Here is a 16,949-nt window from a genome sequence, read left to right as displayed (position 1 = left end):
TTTTTTATAATTTAACAATAAAAATGCTATAGAAATATAACTGCAAACAGGTTTCAGAACAGTCCAATTATTTCAGTTCAAGTTGAAATCAAGTTGAATTGATTGATGGAGACTCCCACTGTTGAATAATTCAAATATTGTAGAAGAATCCAAATGTAACATCCAGAAGCACATTAGGCAAGTCACCTTAGATAGGAATGGGTAGATTGTCTAAAAACTAGAAGTACTGTCTGAAGTTATGATGACAGCTTAAATGTTTATATTTCTAAGTGTGTAAGTCACATATTTTATTATCAGTAGTAAAAAACAAAACAAAATATCTACCGTTTTCCATAGTAATGAGGAGCAATATGAAACGACTTAACATTCCAGTATTGGTTATTATTTCAATTAGGTTGTGCTCCCCTCACCCCCTTTCCGAAGGAAGATAGCTGACTTTTTTATTAGTGCATGCAGTTTTTCAAAAAGAATGGGATAGAGCAGAAACATGGGGGATGATACTAGCAAGCTAATTTGAAATTTAAATTTGCTGTGATTAACCACATACAGCCAGGTTTATAATCAAGAGCTTGCTCTACCTTTTGGGAGGAAAGAAGTTATATGTATCTTTTAATAAAGAAAATTTACTTGGTAATGAAACTGTACTTGTCAAGGCAGATACTCTAAATATACCATATTAAGTCATGAAACTAGGAAACAAGTATGCAATCAGTTATTTTTTCTATGTTAATGGAATTAAGTGGAGTAGGTAACAACACATTCATTTTGGGTCTTGAAAAGGATTATGATTTGGGGCATATGTTTCTCTCCTCCGTTTTGAATTTTTAGAGCAAGATATAACAATTTCTTTAGTTTCACATCAAAAGAACTTTATAAGTATTTCTAGCTGGTTTGGTATGTTTACCTATCCCTTCCTCCATCTGCAGTAGTTCAGGTACCACAACTGTAGCTGAGAGCTAATACATAAGGACACAAAGACTAAAGAGAATGTTAGAATCATCCCATGTATTTTATAATAACTATGATTTAGAACCTCAATAAGATTATTGATAAATAATCCCAGACCAAATTTTAAAATCACTTTTATATGAAAGGTTTTCAGACTTTGCTCATAACCTTCTTATTAGTTTCATTAAAAAAATAAAAAATACATAATACATTTTAACATAAATACATATACATATACATGCATATGTATTTATACATATATATTAAATAGTCGATTCCTCACTTTGAGGTTTACTTTTTTTGTAATGCTTTATAAAATTTATGTATCTGAAATTTAATATTCCAAATACAGCTTTTAGGCAATAAATTTTTTACTTTGTTTCCTAAATCTAAGTGGTTTGTAGGGACATATTTTTTAAAGATGTTTTAAATATTGTTTAAACATATTGTTTAGGGATAATTTTTAAGTTGTAGCATAATAAATAGTCATTTAATGATTTTCTTTTCTCAGTGGGGGATTCTGATCATTTTAATTCCAAGTTGCAGTGGAAGGTATCACAGAAATTCACATATAAACATTGGTAGGAAAGTGAATACACACACTCTGATTTAGCATGATGGTAGCAGATTGGTTATTTCCATGACAGGGAATAGGAAATGTTTCACATGGCTTAACTTCATCTGTACTCTGTTCTATTTTTAGTAATGTAGAGACTTGGAATCTGAGAGTTGTCCAAAAAATAATTGGAATAACTCTTTACAGGATTCTGAAATACCTCAGGTATGAGGTAGATGGAGAAGTTTTCTAAACGATGTGTTCAAGCCTAGTAATGAAATGAAACCTAAGATGCTGTAAACATTTGTGCATATTTTCATAATTTTAGTATTAAGTAGCCTCAGCTAGGAATATTATCAGCTAAACTGGTCATGTCATCAATTTTCACAATAGGTCAACTATATCCCATTTTATTACTTCATTATTATTCATAATTTGACTTTAAACTTGAGAATAGTTTCATATACTTTATAAATGTTCAACCTTCTACACTCATGAATGAAATCCCCCAAAGCCAGTTTACACTGAATTAGTATCATTAGGTCATGCATAGGAATAAGCAGGGAACCCAGTACCTCAGACATGTACTGTGAGGTGTTCAGGGACCTATTGACTTAAGTCTTCAAGGAATTCACTCTTCCATAGCTTGTTCTTGATAACTCTTTTAAAATTACTAGTATCAGTCTGATTTTCCACAATTGATCTTCCATCTCTTTAAAACCCCTTTTTTTTTTTAAGGCTTTTATAATTCTCAGAAGACCTAGACACAAAATTCTGAGTGCCACCTGTACCCCACCCCTCACCCAGAACTAAAATATAAGTTAGGCATGCTGTATATAAACTATGTATACAGGTAATACTTATATAAACTATATATATATACATAAACACACACAGGTACTAATATACTAGTAAGGTATATCTTCTGGACTTTGAGGTAATTGGAGCTCATGGACAGGTTAGGTCTGCAGTAGATAATATAACTAAAGAAAGATAGTAGAGTGACAGAGATGCAAATTAAATTATCTTATATAAAAGACTCTGATGTAAGCTTTATGTTTATTGACTTACATCTTGAAATGTAAATAACTAAGAATTAACAAGTTTGTTTTTGACCTCCTCTTTGTTATAGGCAAACTAATGTTATATTCTCACCTTGTAGACATACTTCTCTGTATTAAAGCCTTAGTAAAATTAAATATATATTTTGTAAAGTATATGTAATAGAATATATTTAATGATATGAAATGATTTCTTTAGATCTTTAACTTTCATACTTTTGGGGAGATTGATTTTTGACAAAGTTTAATGCATACTTTGATTTGAGGTTTGTTCAATATCATGTTTTTCCCGGGCTTAAAAAAATCCATGAACATGAAGTAAGAACCTAATTTTAACAATTTGTTTGTTTACTGCCTTGATTTCATATATTAACTCCAGGATAAAAATACTTATTGTACAGTCAGATTTGGGGGAAGAAGTTATTTAAAAGCAAGTTGTTGATTTTATCAGACTGATAGTTTATTATGAAAAATAAATTGCAGCATTGTTTCTCCGTAAGGAATTACTGCTAGTTAACATAGATGGAAATGCCTTTCTGACTTACATGGCATTTAATATAAGTACTTTTCTATGATACAACTAATAATTTGTATTTGAATCCCTCTTACCCCAATAGTAGAGACATAAACACATAGATAGCTGTCACGAAACGTACCAGAAAGATTGAGACTATTATTAGCAATACTATGTCATTAATCATTTCTTCAACTAAACAAGTTTGAACATGGATTGATTTATTTATATTCAATCTAAGCTATACAGGCTTCATAGTATCAATTTAATATTGTTCTATCTTTTCACTCTTCTGTCTTTCCAGTACTTTTTCTCTGCAGGGCTTGGTGTAATGTAAATTGGATCTGAATAGCTATTTGTTGGATTAAATATGCTATATTATTCTTTATAATAAATAGGGTGAAAAAAAGGATCTGTTTCAAGTTGTTCCCATTCATTGAGAAAACTATTTGGGATGCTGTTTAACTGTAAAGTGTTACATACTCCTATCCTAATAGATGAAAGAAACATTTATTCTTTAATTTTAACATGAATGAGAATAAATTCTATTTTTCCTATTGATTTTTATATAGTTCAGATGATATGTATAATAAAAATGCTTTGTAAATGGTGAAACATCATGCAGATATTATATAGTGACTTTGTCATGGTTCTTAAAGTAGCACTAATTACCAGATGCCCACATAGCTTTTCATATCACAAATATATGTGTATGTGGGCTTATTTTTAGTTCTGACATTTTACAATTTGTCCTTTGTTTACATGCAGCAAGGAGTTATGGGCGAAGACGAGGTAATTCATTTCTGTTTGCTTTGGTATAAGTGTTTCTAATTGGGTTTTACTGATCAATGATATAATTAATTATTCCAGATTTCATAATGCAATGTCTGAAACCTCACAGAAAATTGCGTTTTGATTTGAGCACTTACTTTTTATCAAAGTTTTGTATCCTAAATCCTTTAACCTTTAAAGCTTATTTTCTTACTAATATGGTTATTTCATGAATTTTTCCTTCTTAAACTAAGATTTTAACTTCCTTTAAAAGTTATTTTTATACCTTTTAAAATAAAGCTGTTTATGGTTTGTGTAAGAAATGTGTTTGGTAAATGCTAGTGAAGGTGACATGCAATATAATTTTTCTACTCTTTACATCTATAACTGATTGATCTATAGCATAGAATTTACAGCTCTAATTTATTAGTTTTAAATTTGATGCAGTTGAAAATAACAAATACCAAATAGATTGTTGTTAACACTGATATATAAAAATCATGTTGCTAATATTTCTGTCTTCTAAGAATATAATCCTTTCTCTCTCCCTCACTCTAAGACATACACTCTTTGTTTCTCTCTTCCCATAATTGTCTTCCTCTCAAGGTTCTTGTTATTTTAAGAAAAAAAGCTAGGACTGAATGTTGACTATTAAATTTACTAGGAAAGCAGCTGACATATTCTGTAGCTTAAACTTGGCTTCTCTCTTTCATGTCTAGAAGTTAAGAGGGAGAAACATAGATGGAATGAAGAGAAGCAAACGTAGCTTTTATACTACCAGATTATCCTCAGTGAGCAGTAGTCAAGATACTGATACAGTAGTTTTAAGAGCCAAACTGAAAAAAATGATATTCCTTGACCCCTAAAATCTCCCTTGAGCCATGGAGACAGTAGTAACAGTGCCTTTTGACAAATTTTATTACGTATGTGTGCCAGTGCTTCAATTTCTTTTCTAGTCATGGGTACAAATAAGCAAAACCATCTTCCATGACTGATAAGTTATTTTCTTAAGTAGTATTTCCAGTTGTATATTTCCATCATCAGAATTTAACTTCATTTTTGGAATCTAGTTTATTCAAATACTTGACTGAATCTCTCGATTTTTTAAGTCTCTGACTAAATAATTAAAAGATATAGAAACTCAAGACTTAGATAACTGAAGCTAAGTAACTTTCTAAGCATTGTTATCTTTAGATAACTGAGAAAGGGAAAATTTAGAATTTTAGTACCTATTTTCAGGTCTATGGACTTTATTATTTCACTATGCTATTTTAAGATAGAGCTTCAGTTCTCTAGAAAAAACCCTTACCAATTGTGACTTCTGGGTATCTTTGACTATAGAGCAATTTAGGATCTTTTCTTATTACACACTTTTCATCTTTTAACCTTAGTGATTTATGTTTAGTCTAATTTGGCATACTCTGGTGCAAATATTATCTAAGAAGTTCGTAAGAATGAGTTATTTGAAAGGCATGTTGGTGTTTATTTTGTTTTATCTCAGTTCAGCAATTGTAGACTAAAATTATATTAAGAAAAAGAAAAAAATTCTGCTTTTAGATAGATAGGATCTTGCTACTACTATATCTCTGTCCTCTGAGAGCCATGAAAATTTCCTCTCCTTCAGAACTACCCTCCAGCATTGGAAGGAAGGAGACTCTCGCATGGTTTTAAGGCTTCTGATACAAACCTTCAAGATGGAGCTGACAGAAGTCACTTGGCTGAGTGTGGGATGATAAAGCTTGAATGTTCGAGTTATATAGCATTAGAGATTTTCTTTAGTTGGTCCTCTATGAATAGTAGGAGTCTGCTTTTAAAATTTTGATTTTGATGGTCAGATGAAAGTATATCCATTAGAAATAGCTATTCAGGGATTTTATTTGAATTTGGAAGTATAGTAAGTAGTAATAAAGCATTTTAAAAAATACATACCAAATGAATGACTCAGAAAGGACTAGAAGCAGCCTGGCTCTCTTCCTATTTTCCACTAATTTTTTCTCCTTTCTCTTCTAGATGTAATATCAACATTACACTGATGACCTTTTAACTACCAATGTCCCCCTTTTATGGACTTTGTATTTTATGTTTGGTTTATCAAAAGAACTGCACGTATTCATTTATTTAGTAATTTTCCTTTTCTAAAAAAAAAAATTCATATGTATCAGGTTTACTGTTCATGTGTGATGTGTCACACTGAGTTGATAACAATTCTTGCCAAAAATAAGACATTGCTCTTTGCTAGTGCAGTGGTGGGTGAACAGTATTACTGTCAAGGCATTTGACTTTGTAGTCAAGTGTAGGAGGAACTATTCTTTCTCTTATGTGCCACCTTTGACTCACGTTTAAGATCAGACACAGAGTAGCTGATTTCACTTAAGTTTTATTTCCCAGTAGCCTTCAGTCAAACCAAATCACTACCAAAATGACTTTAGATATTTTAATTTCCTTAATGATGTCAATAAGAACTTTAAATCAGGCTGGCTCTAGGTACAAATACATGAAATATACCTTAGGAATAAGCAAAATGTAATTATACTGGAAGTAATTCAGAAAGAGCAAAGATTTTTTTTTTCCCCTGCCCCTACTCTGATGTTTCTCTATACCCTGGAAGTCAGTTGCTCTACTTCAGAGCTGCCTGTGGCCCAGGATTAAGAGGGAAGAAGATTCCCAAATGGGACCTGACTTTAATATGAGGAAAATGTCTATCTTTTCTATTTATTGTTTGTTCAGGGTTCTTGCATTCCATTCTGAGAGTGAACTTACATTGGTCTGGGATTGTGAAGGGAGGTATGAAGTGTAATTGAAGCTCTATTTCTCCACCTAAAATGTTTCTGTATTCTTAATTTGTCCCTTTAGTAAAGGATGGAAGGGCTGTTGTGCTCCAGAAATAATAAAGTATGTAGCATATTTTAAATAATAAATTTAATGAGCCTGTTTTAGTTAATTATACTAAACACCAGAAGGCTATTTTTTTCTAGCAGGTGAGCCCAAAGCTTGAATTAGTAGATAATATATGCAATAAGGAGATAGAAGAAATAATTTTAAAGGGAGTGAAACTATGGTGGTATGGTTAGGTTGGATTTATTTATGCTGTGTAGCCATTCAGATTTATGTGCTATAATAAATAAGGAATTATTAATACAGTATTCTGTGTATTATTTTAAAGTTTACTCAGGATTTTCTGATTTGATTAGACTTGATTTGAACTTACTTGACTCTAAAAACAATCTTGTGAAGTGGCCAGAGAATTGTATACCCCCCTAATATCAGCACTCCCAAACCCTTATATGGTAAATCATGGCTGAAATCCTTTATCTTTCATAATACTTTTGGTAAGTGTCAGGGAATGGCAGAGTTTACAAAAAATGACAAAAGCCTGAGTGAAACTGCAAGACAAGGGTCAGCACACTATAGCCCACAGACCAAGCCTTCTGTTTTTGTAAACAAAGCTTTATTGCAACACAGCCATGCCCATTCATTACCTTTTGTCTGGTTGCTTTGGACCTACAATGACAGCAGAGTTGAGTAGTTACAACAGAATGTATTACCTCAAAGTCTAAATTATTTGCTGTCTGGCCCTTTACAGAAAAAAAAATTACTGACCTGTCCTCAAAGAGACTGACTACTTGCTCTACATCTATACCCAGTAATACCAATTTTTTAAAAAAACAAAATTTTAGTGAACATAATTTTAAGGCAAATAAATTATGTCTAAAGATTAAATTTGCAAAGACGTATATTGGCTAGCTTTATACAAATTTTTCTTTTTCTTTCCTGACACCCCCATTGATATGTTGAGAAATGTCTTTATTCTGGACTTCCAGAATGAGGCTGAAATCTGAAAACTCAGTATGGTTACTAATGCACAGGTATATTAGCAAAGCTGCCAGTCAGAGATAACAGTTGCCCACCACTCTCCAGCCACGTGCTTGTGTGCTGTACACATACCTGTGCACACCCATAGACCAGATGCTAGGGGAAAACTGCCAATGTCACACAAGCAGCATGTTCATAATTTAACCTTTAGTTCTGCCTTCAGTTTAGGAAGCTCAAAATGTAGTTTTTACTATAGAGAAACAGTTTTTATAAGAATATGTAAAGTGTATTCTCTAATCCTTTTTATTAAAATATTTTGGAGTAATTTGAGTCATGATTATCCATAACAAATGAGGCTCATATTTTCAGTGATTACTGTATCAATTTTCTATTTTTGGAGAAGGTATGTTTTAGTCCTGTTATAGGAATATCCTATAATGTTACCTTCAATTAGAAGGATTTCAGTGACCTCTTCAAGAGCCCTGGCAATATGGAAACCATCTCAGACTCTTACACTGGCAGTGATTGGGCAACCTTAAACCTCTGTTTATTCTTTTTTTTACTCTTTCATCTAATTACTTCCTTTATCTATAATCTTTATTGTAACTACTTTACCTTTAAAAATTTTATTGTACATTTTAGATGGCTAACTTACTGTAAGTTATTTTATTTGGATTTGTAAGAAGGACTTTTGAACACACCGTTAAGAATATCTCCAGTTTCCTATACTTAGATACAGCATTTGGAATGTTTCTGTTTGCTCAATCAAGTATCTTTTACCTATCACTTTTCCCCTCTTTCCTCCTCTAGCCTTTTCTATCTAAAACTATCCCATTCTTTATAAATCTCTTAAAGAGCCCTTAGTTAGAATCTCTAATCTTGGTTGTAACTACTTTCATGTTAATTCTCATGTTTTCTTATGTTTATATGCATGTATTTGTGAATATATGTATATGTATGTGTTACTACATACAAGTGTGGATGTATATGTAAATTTTGAGTTAGAACCATTGAAATAACATTTTTGTGTAATGTTCATCCTTGTTGCCTTGTATGGTCAAGAATTTTGGGTTGGGCTTATTTCATAATAACAGCTAGAGAATATAAAGTGTTTGATAGCAAGATCAACTGATAATTTCTAAAATAGAAAAAAAAATCCCTACCATTTCAAGCAGTGCAACTCTAATTGCACTTGAGAATTGTTTTGAATATAGTGCTTGCTAATCACTATCCTTAGAGTATGTTGCAGATTTTAACAGCATGGAAATCTCACCTTTAAGATTATCTGGAGAAATAAACATACTTTTAATTCTTGTTGTAAGAGCATTAGGAACAGCCATATCAGCTATCTTAGAAGAAAGCATTTAAAAATTTCATAATTAATTGCTTTTAGAAACTTACAAATTTCAGTCTCAAGTTTAAGAAAAATCATGACATCCATCGTTCCACCGGCATCTATTGAAAAACTCTTCCTTACCACATTGACTTGCATTGGTACCTTTGAAAAATTCAAATGACTCTATATCTGTGGGTCTATTTCTGGGTTCTGTTTTGTTCCATTTAACTGTTTGTCTATATTAACATTAGTGTTACAGTCTTAATATCCATAGTTAACTAGTAAGTCTTGAAATCTGGTAGTGTAAATCCTTTGTTCTTTTGTGTAATTTTTTTTTTTACTCTTTTGAGTCTTTGGATTTACCATAAATTTCAGAACTTGTGTATTTCTAGAAGACAAAATGCTAGGATTTTGAATGAGATTGTATTAAATCAATAGATAATTTGGAATTTACATCTTACATACTGATTTCTTCTCTCTGTCCATTTATGTCAGTCTTTTAAAACTTCTCAGCAAGTTTTTATCATTTTCAGTGTAGAAGTCTTGCACATCTTTTCATTAAATTTATTCCTGGGTATTTGATGAGATTTTATGGCATGGGAATGGCATTATTTTTCATTTTCCCACTTGTTTATTACTATAATTTAGAAATTAATTATTTCTTGATAATTGACTTTGCATTTGTTCCCTAATTAAATGCACTGATTTCTAGTAGTTGGATTCTTTTGTCTTTTCCAGAGAATCATATTCTTAGCAAATAAAGACAGTTTTACTTTTTCCTTGCTAATATTTGAGACTTTAATTTACGATTCTCATCATATTACACCGGCTCTACCTCCAGTATAATGTTGAATAGAAATAGAATCAACATCCTTCCAAACCTCAAGGAGAACATTGAATAGCTTAAAATTAAAGATGTACACTCTGGGCTTTTTATGCTTTTTCACATCGAGGAAATTCCCAACTTTTCCTAGTTTGCCAAGGGTTTTTATCATGAATGTTGTTGAATATTATCAAATCTATTTCCTACATCTGTGGAAATGATTGTATGGTTTTCTATTTCCTTCTGTTAATGTGATGAATTACAGTAGTTGGTTTTCAAATGTCAATCATCCTACATTCCTGGAGTGAGTGAACCCCACTTAATCATGATGTATTTTTCATTTTTATATATTTCTGGATTCAGTCTATTAATATATTATTTAGAATTTTGCCTCTATGATCATGAGAGATATTGGTATTTAGTTTTTTCTCATAATGTTTTTGTCAGGTTTTAGTATGAGGGTTGCAAAACAAGTTACGAAGTTTAAACTTTTAATGTCCATAGGTTCTGTGTTGATTGATGTCCCCTTTATCATAATTAGTATTAGTAATTCGAATTATCTTTTTTTCTTGATGAACTTGACTTAGAGGTTTATTGATCTTGTAAGTTTTTAAAGAGCCAACTTTTAGCTTTATTGATTTTCCTTCCATTAATCTCTGTTTTCCCTGTCAATTTATTTTACTTTTTATTTCCTTCATCTTACTCTTTATATTAATTTGCTATTCTTTTTCTCTTTGTGCCAGAAACTAGGATTATTTATTTTAAACATTTCTTATTCTCTAATAAGCATTTAAAATTGTGAATTTCCTCCGAGTATGGAAATCTTCCTCTAAGCATGTAGCTTTTGCTACATCCCACAAGTTTTATATTGTGTTTTCATTATGATTCAGTTTGACTCTTTTGAGGTATAAGAACCTGAAAATATATCCTAGTTTCAGGGCAAAGAAGGAGAAAGGTAATTTAACTTTGGTTGAAAACTGCGGTAATATTTTAGCCCAAATAATATGATAATCAAATTCTCTTAGTACATACAATTTTACCTTTATTGCCAATTGTTTTCATATACTAATATATGTATGTATCATTCTTAGAAAGCACATTTAAAGTATTCTGTATATGGATGACATAATGATTTAGTGGTTCTCCTTTTATACTCATTAATTTGCTTATATAGAAGGATAATTAGCAAGGTCAAAAGTAATATTTTTGTTGATGATATACTCAGTTAACTTCTTTTAAAATGAGTATTTAACTCTTAATTGCTTTTATAGCTTCTAGAAAGTGATCATCTGATTTCTTCTAATGAAGATTTTTATTAGTATGGCTAATGTGTGATAAGTTCTTAGCCTTTCCATTATATCTTTTGTTTAGCTGAACTTTGGTTCATAGATTATAGACATACAGATTTTTGATAATTATTTTACTAGCTGTAATACTTTATTTTAGTTAGAACTTAACTATAGTAATTTATCATAATTCTTAAGATTAGTTATAATATGAATATAGTTAAAATACTATAGTTAAGATAAAAAGTTTAAGTCATTTAATCAAAAACTAGTTAGTATACATGTTGTTTCTCTGCCTCATCTACTTTAAGTCCAGCCTTAGAAAGTTGCTCACAGTTAATATTTTAATGGATCTTGATGAGGTTTATTTTAAGTAGAACATTTTTCATTTTGAAGGGCTTTTTTTCTGTTGACCACAAAGAATATTGACATTTGTTTTTCATTGGTCCTTATTTCTGATAGATATTGGGAAGGTTAAATTAATACAAAGTCAGTGAACAAGAGTATCTTTCAGAACACCTTATTTAAATTGAATTTGGATCTGTAGAATAATTCCTATTTCCTCTACCAAATGCGATTTTTCTCTCTGGCTAACTGTCGGTCACAGACGTGCAGCACCGCCTTCTTCTCACCGAGCTCCAGCTCTGTGTAGGCCACACATTTCACATTGTCTTTGTTTATGTCACTTGCATCATCATGTGTCACATTTTTCAAGATGATAACATTGTTTAACATTTTATGTTGAATATTTATTGTATATGTTACAGCACATGCTACATACTATATGCATTGTCTTCTCATTCAGAGAAACAATTCTTTACTCTATCTTGAAAGAAAAAACTTGTCTACATTCATATTATTTTTCCTTCCTTAATAAATCTCTAAAGAGTCATCTTCTTCTGATATTTTTTTTATAAAACTCTGTGTGGAGTGTGACTCCCACCCAGCTTTACTCAAACTGCAACCTTTGAAGATCATGCATGTCCACAGACACAGCTGTCATTTTTTTTAAATCATCATCTTAACATCTCACATCATTACTTCATTGCTCTTTTTTACATTATTTCTTACATTATTTTTCTTTGTTGCTCTTTCACAGTAATATTTTGGTGTCCCTCTTATTTATTTCACCACTCCTTCATCAGTCTCCTTAACTATTCCATTTCTTTTGTGTAAGCTTCCCAAGGAACTATCTGCATCATTTCTCTCTGGAGTTTTTATCAGTAATTTATCAAAGAACCTTAAACTATCACCTCTGTGTCATTGACTCCAGATTATTTTCTCAGAAATGTGATTTACTTCCTTTGCCTACTCTATTTGTAATCTCCTACCACACATTTACTTTTAAACATCCTATCAGCATATGAAACTTCACATATCTAAAACATATTTCCCTTTCTTGTACTATTTTCTGGTTTTTACTATCCTTATATTTAATGATTCTTAACACCCATATTCTAAAACCTTGTTGTGATTCCTCCTTTCCATCCTTTTTCTTGTTTAGTTTCTCATACTTTTTTACTGCTACAGTCACTTCCCCTATCCAACCTCCCTGAATTTTTTGAAGAACTTCTAATCTGTTCATTTTCAACCATCTTTACCATATTTGTTAACATAAGTCTTCCTTAAAGCACAAAAAAGGTTATAATCTTGCTTGAGCCTCCAACCCCCCTTTTTTCCCAGCACCTACTAAATACAGTGTCTCCTTTAATCTGGCACTCAAGGCTAGGTATTCTGGCTAGCCTCAAAGTAGTTTTCTGGCTTTTATTTGTTCTTGCTTCCAACATGTTTCAACTAACCTTGACTACTCCCTATTTCTTAAGAAGATTAATTTTTTCCCCTTGCTTTCTCTTATGTTTTTCCCTCTACTTGAAAAATTTACTTAAAACCATGTTCTTACAAACATTTCTGCTTTGGAATATACTGTCCTCTCTAATTATATCAGTAAGTGGAAGTAAGTTAATGCCACTACCTTTCCCTTTTTACTACGAATGACAGGCAATTTCACTTGGTAATTTAAGAAACTACCCATTTATTAGCCAGACTGTTCTCTTCCACCAGCATACTTCCACTGAAGCACTTTGATGCTTTCGTATGGATATGTGCCATACTTACAAATATAAATTTTTTTCTAAATGTACATTCCTTGAGAGTAAGGGACTTTATTTAATTAGGTCATTTTATTTTTTGATCCCCATAGCATCTGCATCAGGATTGCTGCAGAGGATTGTACAGGATGTGCCTTATACAAGGTTGCACCCCTGAAGGGTGGGTTCTGATGGAGACCAGAGTCCTAGAGGGGTTGCCTTTTTTTTGTTTTGCTGATGTTCAGAAATTCTGTCTACCCTTCATAAAATTGGCACTTGTGTAATTAATTCAAGACCTTATATGCAAGTATTACTTGTTTCTTGGTCCGTTCTTACTGTAGTCTACAAGTGTCTTTTTATTATGTCCTCTTACCTATTTAGTCTGTGCCATTTCCTTTCTGCCACCAGTTTCTAAAAGGTTTCTCCTGTTACACGTCCAGTTTAACCACCCCATAAATCAGAGTCTTGCTGCTTTCCATAGAAAATTGATCTAGTATTTGTGCCATAATTGTTGTCAACTATGTTTATTTCTAAGTCATTCTTCGGACTTTCTCTCTTGAATCTGGTTAATTATAACTAAAATCTTAAACTATGTGAATGTCTCTTAATTTTTTATTCCTATATCACCTTCATTTTTTAAGCCTTTGAATTTGTCATTGCTATTTTATGCTTGACTTTAATCATTTTCTTAGGTCTAAAATTCAAGTTATGTTTCTTCTTATATTTTAGGTCGTTCTTCCCTCTTTCCAATAGATGACGGCTTGCTGGATGATGGTCATAATGACCAAGTTGGTGTTTTAAATTCACCCACATGTTACTCAGCTCATCAGAATGGAGAGCGAATAGAACGTTTCTCTCGAAAAGTTTTTGTTGGTGGTCTTCCTCCAGATATTGATGAAGGTAAAGGGATGATTTGGGCTTTAAAAAAATAAAAATCTGAGATATAATATGAATGGGGGTATGGAATTTTTAACCTCTAGAGATTTTCAGTTAGACTATTTATCTTTGCTTAAATACTTTGTTACCTGCTGAAATATGGAGGTACTTGAATAATTTTTTCGAAGTTTGTTCCTTTATATGTTAAAAAAATGTGAACATTTTTTGTAAATTAGATTTCATACCCTAGGACATAATGCCATTTATATTTTAAAATATTTGAATATATAAACCTTTTGTTTTATATATTTATGTAAAATGTAAAACATTTCATATAACTGTTGTACACACACACACGCGCGCACGCAATGAAATGAAGGTAACCAACTATGAAACTGCTTGCAGTACATGGCAGTCAGAAGTTTAATTTCTTTAAGGATAAATGTGCTCTTAGAAACAGGCAAGAAAGAGACTATAAAATCCAAAATCCAAAGAGTAATGTAAACAGAATATAAACAGAAAATTAAAGCTATACAAAGACTAATAAACATCAAAAATGAAATAATAAAAGAAAAATAATTCAGGGTAAAGATGAAAATATTGAAGCTAATGTTTATGAGCTCGTGGAAAATTTGTCACTCATTCACAACTAACAGAAGATATTGCTACAATTTGGGAAATTTTTCAGTTATGATTCAAATATACACAAACTTATTCTAAATATCAATGATATAACAAGGTTTCCTTGTGATGAGTAAACCTGGAACATATCACTGAATTTGGCCTATATGTGTCTCAGTGAAACCACCTGGCATGTATCAGATCCTAGTGTAATTTATGAGTAATACAGTTTTATACATCTTGTTTCAGCAGATCTTTTTTTTTCCCCTACAAGATTTTACTCATTTAAGTAGTAATGGATATCTTTATTTATCTTGATATAATGTTGTGTTTTTTAAGCCAGTGTTATTTACAGTTTGGTATATTATAAATTCATTAGTATCAACATAATGTTATATAACATTTTAAAACTCACAATGAATTGATTATTCTGGCCAATGTGCTGCCTCATTCAAAAGAATGAATTTATTTTGACTGAAATAGCTATTTTGTTTTATGTATATTTTTAATAAAGATATTAGACATGTTTCTAGCATATATATTCCATTTATCTTAGGCTATTTTATAACTTAGGCTATCTTAGCACATTTAAATATGAAGATTTTGACTTATAAATATGGGATTTTTGTGTTCTGAATCATTAAAATTGACTTCTAATGATTATTATTATACTTTTCTTAAGATGAAATAACTGCTAGCTTCAGAAGATTTGGACCTTTGGTAGTAGATTGGCCTCATAAAGCAGAAAGCAAGTCCTATTTCCCACCAAAAGGTAAAGGTTTTTACTGTTAATATTTGCTAGGGATTAGTTACTTGAGAGCAAGAGAGACAATATCAATTACTTTGTTTTCTTTTCTTTTAGAATTGAGTATCATCACATCTTAATATAAAAACTTCTAGAGTAATTTACTGAGCCTGGTAATGTGCTGGGTGAGGAAGCATAGTCCTCAGAACTGTCCAGCTTCACTTTAAGCCAGTTGGGAGTCATAGAGATATGCTGTGCTTTTCTCTGAAATGATTTGCTGATGATTTCAAAGATGCAAATCAACAAATGTTTGAGTATTTTCTGTCTAGAGTATAATTCTAACTATACTGATACACAAAAACATCTCTTTACTCAGTGAAATTAAGATCTCTGTGAAATGAGAATAAAATATAAACTATGAGTAGTTTAAATATGGTAAGATTTACCTAAGTGTTCCAAGTAATAGCAGTTAACAACAAAACAGTATTTATTTACTCTGTGGGTGAATTTAGATCAAGGAGAATATGACTGGTCAGAAAAACCCCCAATTATCTGAAAAGATGTGAAGAAGAGACCTAGTTGTGTTAGTAACTTACTGCTAGGAAAATGCCATGGCTTGTCACCGTAGTGTAAGAACCACAAATTAAGCTAATGTTCATTTGGGTAAAGCAAGGCTCCATCAGAGGAAAGAGGAAGTATCCCCTGCCCACAGTGAGCAGCAGAGGGGAGGGGAGAAAATCGATCACAAAGTCAGTTAGTCAGATTGCTAATGGCAGCTTCTCTGAAGTGAATAAAAGAAAGGGGGAAGTTGACAGGACAAGGATTTCTTTGAACATCATTGAAATATAATTTTAGAAAAGAAGAAACACCCTGTTATTCTCATGGCTAGGTAAACTTTCAAGCTTGGAAAAAAGATTCTAGTAGATCTGTTAAGTGGTCTGACTGTAGCCCTGGGAAAGGACATGTTAGACAGCTGTTGGCACGTAAAAACCAGTTAAGGTTTCTGGTGATGAATTGTATGGGCCATCTCCATTTTATGTCACTGAGTATTATAGAACCTCTAATTAACAGTTAGTGTAGATTTTTAGAGAAAGGGGATGATGCAGTGATTTTTTTTTTAATTGTTATGTGTTATACTTAAGGGAATCAAGAACTTCTTTTAAGTAGGGTTTCTGGATCTGCCTCTGTGAGAATCCAATTACAGCTATGTATTCTAAATGTACACCCAGTTTTGGAGCTTTCTAGACTTGAAGGTCCCAAATCCTTAGTTTAGAGAAAAAAATAGCTCCACGAAGATACAAAATTTCACAGGTTAGCTTAGTTTAATTTATTGTTGTCCACAGTTTTATTACCTTGTCCTTTCATAGTTTGTTTTACTGCATTTTCCAGAAAAATGTCTATTGATTTCTAATATTCCTGCCTAAGTTGCCATCACCCCTTGCCCGGGCTACTTCAGGCATGTGACTAGTCTGATCATATCTCTGGTTCTCTCCATTTTTTTCCCCACAGTAC

General features: G+C 31.8%; 1 protein-coding gene across 9 annotated transcripts in view; it reads left to right on the top strand.

Moving 5' to 3' along the window:
- The window catches only part of CPEB2 (cytoplasmic polyadenylation element binding protein 2), a 62,736-nt gene that overhangs the window by 31,130 nt on the left and 14,657 nt on the right, over positions 1-16,949 (top strand). For 5 of the 9 annotated variants that reach the window (XM_036990705.2, XM_036990679.2, XM_036990728.2 and 2 more), the window contains 3 exons: positions 3,848-3,871; positions 13,925-14,095; positions 15,375-15,464. In XM_036990705.2, coding sequence (XP_036846600.2) covers positions 3,848-3,871; positions 13,925-14,095; positions 15,375-15,464 — 285 coding nt within the window. The remainder of the gene's footprint in view (positions 1-3,847; positions 3,872-13,924; positions 14,096-15,374; positions 15,465-16,949) is intronic. The other 4 variants (XM_073237823.1, XM_036990712.2, XM_073237822.1 and 1 more) reach the window with 1 other exon arrangement.

The sequence above is a fragment of the Manis javanica genome, chromosome 5, assembly GCF_040802235.1.
Source record: "Manis javanica isolate MJ-LG chromosome 5, MJ_LKY, whole genome shotgun sequence".
NCBI lineage: Eukaryota > Metazoa > Chordata > Mammalia > Pholidota > Manidae > Manis > Manis javanica.
This window is presented reverse-complemented; position numbering and strand designations above follow the sequence as displayed.